The sequence below is a fragment of the Cervus elaphus genome, chromosome 7 (genome assembly GCF_910594005.1).
Source record: "Cervus elaphus chromosome 7, mCerEla1.1, whole genome shotgun sequence".
Taxonomy (NCBI): domain Eukaryota; kingdom Metazoa; phylum Chordata; class Mammalia; order Artiodactyla; family Cervidae; genus Cervus; species Cervus elaphus.
The window spans coordinates 11,341,471-11,347,470 of NC_057821.1; the positions used below are offsets into that span (position 1 = coordinate 11,341,471).

A 6,000-nucleotide genomic window follows, 5' to 3' on the forward strand; every position below is an offset into this window, starting at 1 on the left:
ATAAATCCACGGACTCATCAGGGGTATACAGAATTCTGCCAGGGTTGGTTTGGGTTTGCATCTGCCCTGGTTTGCTCTCACTGGCTTTGTATGATTTATTTATACTGTATTATCTAGTTCAAGGGTCTGTGAGAACCTCTCTTTGAGTCATTAAGGACTGTAGGATATTAGGAAATTATGTTGTAAGCTGGTAGCTTCCTTGTCTTTAATTCTGTTATGAATTTTTTCATCATCTCAGCTCATGTTTTAGACATGGCAGTGCTCACTGTTTGATTTCCTGATGGTTGGCTCAAAGCGATTTGTTCATTCATTCTTCCAGGGAAGGGGGATATGTGTGTCTCGGCAGTTTATTGGGGTCACTTCCATCCTGATAAGCATCCCCCTTCTCTGGGATCATGACATTTGATCATTCAAAAAAACTGGATACCACTTAGCACTGTAGACGGCAAGTGAGCTGAAGGAGGCTTTGGGCCACCTGCTGCCCAGCACTGCAGCTCTCAGTATTTACACAGATTCTGCCAGTCCACTGCCAGATGCTGACATCGTATAAAGAGTCTCTTCTTACAGGCAGAACAAACTCGTGCCCAGCATGTTAACCCAGCAGGAATACACCAACAGTGTAAATGTTGACAGCCCTTTTTTGTCCGTCACTGACTTCATGTTTCACCATTATTCTCAAAACATGAAGTAAAACTTAAGTTGCTGTTTGATGCGTGTGTATTTGTATCTGTCAGGATAACCTTGATCTTATTTATCAAGGTGTTGTTTATAAGGACATAGTTCATTTTACCCTGGGGTGGCAAAGACTCGATCATATGATCGAGACAGCACCTGATGAGGTTATTGTTTCTAAGAAGAAAATATATGTCTAGGCAATTTTCTGAGTGCTTTAAGGTGTAAACTTATGAACTTGACACATAAATATTCCCTTTGTTACTGTATTCCTTGGAAACCCACATTTCTCTTTTGGAAGAAATTCAACTCTGGAATTGAGCCTGAAGGATGGGAGTCTTTTACAACCTCCAGTGTACGCAGTGTGGATCTCTTCAGGAAAAGGACCCCCCCGCCCCCCACCTGCCTTCACTACCCATCCCTGCGCCCTCCCACATTTAAAGAACAATCAATAATTTGCAAGGCCACAAATGCCTTTGCTTCACAAAAGTGATAACTGTGGTCATTTATTATTTGTCCTCCCAGGTGCTACCATTCTGAAACTCAAAACATCATCATTTATAAGAATTAGACGGGGGAAAAAACCCACGGTTCTGTGACCCCCCAGCTAATGAAATAGTTGCTGGGAAGGAAAATCAATGGATGCTGAAAGCTATAAGTGAAGAAACTGATACTCACCTAGTGCTGACAGGGTACTTGCTTAAAGCAAAAAAGAAACAGCTTAACCCAGTGATCAAATTTAGCGTCATTATTAATGGGACAGATGGCCCTATGTGCCATTAAGTACACAGCATCACCTATGAAATATTTTTGCCAAAAATGTTTAACCCGGTTCTTAGCAAATTTTAGATTGACCAGGGTTTTCAGGAAATACAGGGGACAGAGGAAAACAAGGGTACGGATACATGATAGCACAGGACGGTTTTGTGGGGGAGTCTTTTCAGGTCAAAGTTAGGAAAAATAAGGGCTAGAGGTGGGGGCGGTTATTCTAGAACTAGAAGAGACTAAGGAAACTCAACAAAATGAAATGCATGGGCCTTAATTGGATCCTGATTTGAACAAGTTACTAGATATAAAAAACAACTTTAAGATAATTGAAGAAAACTTAACATGACCTGGATTTTAGGTGATGTTTGGGGATTATATATTTGTCAGATGTAATAACAGTTTTATGATTGTATAGGAAGCTATCTTTATGGTGGAATATTTAGAGGTAAAAATGCATGTCTGTAATTTTATTTTAAAATGATTCAGCAAAATATGTATATATAGATAAAGATATAAAGTAAATAAAATATAAGTAATATATCTCAGAGCAGAAACTTTGGAGAATTCTTTGGGTATGAAGGACGGAAACTCTGTGTTTGCTTAATAAAGCATAAATTTTGGTAATGTGTTAAAAACTCTTCATTTTTCCTTCCCATCTGTGGTATTGACAGCTGTCGACCTGCTGGAGAAGATGCTTGTATTGGACTCAGATAAGAGAATTACAGCAGCACAAGCCCTTGCACATGCCTACTTTGCCCAGTACCACGATCCTGATGATGAACCAGTGGCTGATCCTTACGATCAGTCTTTTGAAAGCAGGGACCTCCTTATAGACGAATGGAAAAGTAAGTCATAGCAGGATGAACATCTAGCTTTTTGAGAACCTAGATTTAAAAATCTTTCCTAGGTGAGCCACTAACCAAAAGCTGTGAGGGTGGGGGTAGTTTTTTCTGGTTATATCCAACTCATTAAAACTTGCAGTGAGGGTCTCTTCCGTGGAATGAGTATGTTCCTCTGTTGTAGATGATGCCTGTCTGGACCTTTGAGATGCTTCTGTCTGGTCTGATTTTGTGCACAGCCCCTTACGTCTGCATAGAGCTTTGAGGTTCTCAGAATTTCTGCATTTATACCACCTCTTTGAGCTAAGTAGGGAATAGGGAATTTTTACAGCTTTACAAACAATAGAACTTTACAAACAATGAAGAGCATTTATATCTTATCTCTTAGCTTAGGCCTAGTTAAGGATACAGCCAGAAATGGAACCCAGGTCTCCTAGACCCAGTCTCATATTCTCTTCATAAAACACAAATCCAGAACTTGAGTCAAATCCCAAAGCCAGGATAATCTGTTGCTGTAGCATCTGTTCCCTTATGGCTCACCTGGTAAAAGATCCGCCTGCAACGCGGGAGATGTGGGTTCATTCCCTGGGTTGGGAAGATCCCCTGGAGAAGGGAAAGGAAAAAAAAAAACAACCCACTCCACTATTCTGGCCTGGAGAATATCATGGACTGTATAGTCCATGGGGTCACAAAGAGTCAGACACGACTGAACGACTTTAACTTTCACATTGTTAGTACATTTCCCAAATAATTGGTTTGCTACTTTTAAGCATCTTCTCCAGAGAGCTTTAAAGAGGAGGCACCGATGACACAAAAAACAGTTCTTTTATACGCATCCTTGAACTTTTGGGTCATCACACGTTCACAAAAAGCAGTGAGGCCCGTTGAACCAGTAGCCTGGACAGGGAGGGGAGGGTCTTGAGCTTAGAAGTTAGGGTGGCTTCCCAGCAAAGTGAATGTCTGAACTCTCACATCCTCCTTTTCCTTCCTGGTTTCTAGGCCTGACCTATGATGAAGTCATCAGCTTCGTGCCGCCACCCCTTGACCAAGAAGAGATGGAGTCTTGAGTGTCTGGTTTCTATTCTGTTGATCCCACTTCACTGTGAGGGGAAGGCCTTTTCATGAGAACTCTCAAAATATCATTCAAGTGCCTCTTGTCGCAAAGATTTCCTCCATGGTGGAAGGGGTGTGTGTGTGTGCGCGCATGTGTGCGTGTGTGTGTGTGTGTCTGACTTTGTGGGAGGGTAAAACATGAACAAACTATCACAGTGACTCTTACGTGGAGTGACAGATGCTCCGTGGCAGCCTCTGCTTGCTCTTGTTCGTGAGAGGCCGCGAAGTAGGCAAGAGCTGCCACCTTGTATGGTTTGTTAAAAGCAAAGTAAAAAAATATTAAACATCCCAGACCCCAGTCATGCTTTTGCCATCTTGGCCTCTCCTGTGGCCCCGCCTTGATGCTGAGGGTTGGGTTTGACCACATCCCACGGTGGCACAGAGAGAAGGCTCACACCTCCTGGCTGCTTCACATGGGGAGCCGTCCCTCATTCTGTGCCAGCCAAAAAGGACCAGCTGGCTTCTGCGCACTAAGTCTGTGACTAACTTGCTTAGTGTGGTTCTCGGAACTCAGCAGGTATACCTGAAACCATTAAATATGTTTGTGCCTTAAAAGGAGAGAAGAAAGTGTGGTTAAGAGAGTGCAGCAGATGAAGCTCCAAGCCAGGCAAGCAGTCAGGCTGTCGGACGGCCACTTGTGAACCCCGAGGAGCCAGGGCGCCTTCGGAGGCACCACGTGTGCATGTGTGGGCATGCGTGTACGTCCTTCCCTCTCCTCCTCCCTCACCCCGCCCCACCCCCAGGTGCCATCGCCATTCCTCTGCACACCCCACCTTCAGTGCAGAGGTCGCTTCAGTACTGGCCCCAGTAGTCAGAGCTGGTTCCTGCTGTCAGTGTCCCTGCTGTGTGCCCTCTATTCCTAGCAGAGTGATGATCTGTTTTGCACGTCTTGCTATTTGAGCATGCACGGCTGCTTGTCCTCTTCTCTTCGGGAGGCCCTGGTGCCAGGCAGGTCTGCCAGTGAAGACCTTATGGGTAGTTCAGGACCCGTGTCACCTCGGCTGATGCTAAGGGCAGGTGACGTCATCCTCTCTTCAGCCCCCAGTACTATTTTGTGTTGAACACAAGTGATAACTCCAGGTGCTTTTGATGTGAAAACTATGAAGAAATGGGACAGATGGGATGTATAGCATTTCCATTCTTGCCATCTGGTTTTCAACAAACTATTTTTGGGGAGCCGTCAACCAGGAAAGATCAGGGTTTGTCCCAGGAATATCTTAGACTTTGGAAAACAAGTCATTCTCTTCACTCCCAGTAACCAATGCTAAGACATGCTGAAAATCAAAGTGAAAAATAAAAGCTCATGAGGCCAGAAACTCCTTTTGCTATCCTTGTCTAAATATGATTATTTTTTAAAAAGTGATGAGGTATCTTTTCCACCCTTCTTTGGAAAAGGGTCTTCTTGGCAGCTTAACATTGACTTCCTGGTCTTGGTTTGGGGAGAAATAAATTTTGTTTCAGAATTTTCTATATGGCAGGAATCCTTTGAGAATGTGATTCCTTTTGATGGGGAGAAAGGGCAAATTATTTTAATATTTTGTATTTTCAACTTTATAAAGATGAAATATCCTCAGGGGTGGAGAAGAGTTGTTTTCATAATTTTCTGAATTTCAGGCATCTTGTGATACATAAGGGCCCATATATTTAAACCTTTTGTGAAAGAAAAAAGTGTAGATCCACTTCCAGTGTTGGCTGTGTGACAGAATCTCATATTTGGGCCAAGATGTTTCCATTTCTCTGTCACGGTGCAGCACTGCCTGCACTCCAGAGGGACAGGGTAGGACCCACAAGTCAACTGGAGCAAGAAGGAAGGAGGCAGCTGATGGTGATCACACCTCACCCAAGATCTGCCCCCTCTTTAAAGGAAAATGAACGCAAAGTCCTCATCTCCTTTATATGCAGTTCAAATCCTCATGATCCACAGCAAGATGAATTTTATCAGCCATGTTTTGTTGTAAATGCTAGTGTGATCTGTAAATGCTACAGAAATACTGCTCTGAATACTTTTTTTCATAAAGGTCTTTGCACATGAGACCATATTCATGTTAAGAGGCTGAATGTGCCAGGAGCCCGGACTCAGCTGGAGGAGCCTGTGGAAGAAGAGCTCCTTGGTTTCTGAGCGCAATGCTCCCATCTCCTGATTTCTCTGAACAGGAAACAAAAGAGAGAATGAAGGAAAATGCCGTCTTATTTGTATTCATGAACTTGACTGTAATCAGTTATGCCATATAGGATGTCATACAATACCACTGGTTAAAATAAAGCCTATTTTTCAAATTTAGTGAGTTGCTCAAATTTATTATATTTTCCTCTTGATTGTTTTTGTTCAATGCACAATATAGCATTATATCAGTGGTCTTTCAGCTGCTGCCTGGCATATGTTTCTGACAGATCTTAATATGACTCCTCTAAAATGTAGAAGACATTTATAGAGCTCCTTGTGCAGTTTATGATGAAGCAGATCAGAGTCTTCAATGTGGGTGGGAAAAGCAAAGGACAAATAAATAAGATATCACACTACAGTCTACACTTGGGTGTCAGAGTGGCCTCGGACAGAGGTCAGCATACTGGGGCCCAGGGACCAAATCCAGTCTACCTACCACCTGTT

General features: G+C 43.1%; 1 protein-coding gene across 3 annotated transcripts in view; it reads left to right on the forward strand.

Moving 5' to 3' along the window:
- MAPK14 (mitogen-activated protein kinase 14) overlaps positions 1-5,673 on the forward strand; it is a 75,026-nt gene extending 69,353 nt beyond the window's left edge. For 2 of the 3 annotated variants that reach the window (XM_043907294.1, XM_043907293.1), the window contains exons 11-12: positions 2,112-2,285; positions 3,279-5,673. In XM_043907294.1, coding sequence (XP_043763229.1) covers positions 2,112-2,285; positions 3,279-3,346 — 242 coding nt within the window. In that variant the 3' untranslated portion in view covers positions 3,347-5,673. Of the gene's footprint in view, positions 1-2,111; positions 2,286-3,278 lie in introns of those variants that run through there. The other variant, XM_043907295.1, reaches the window with a different exon arrangement.
- The last annotated feature ends 327 nt before the right edge of the window (positions 5,674-6,000 follow it).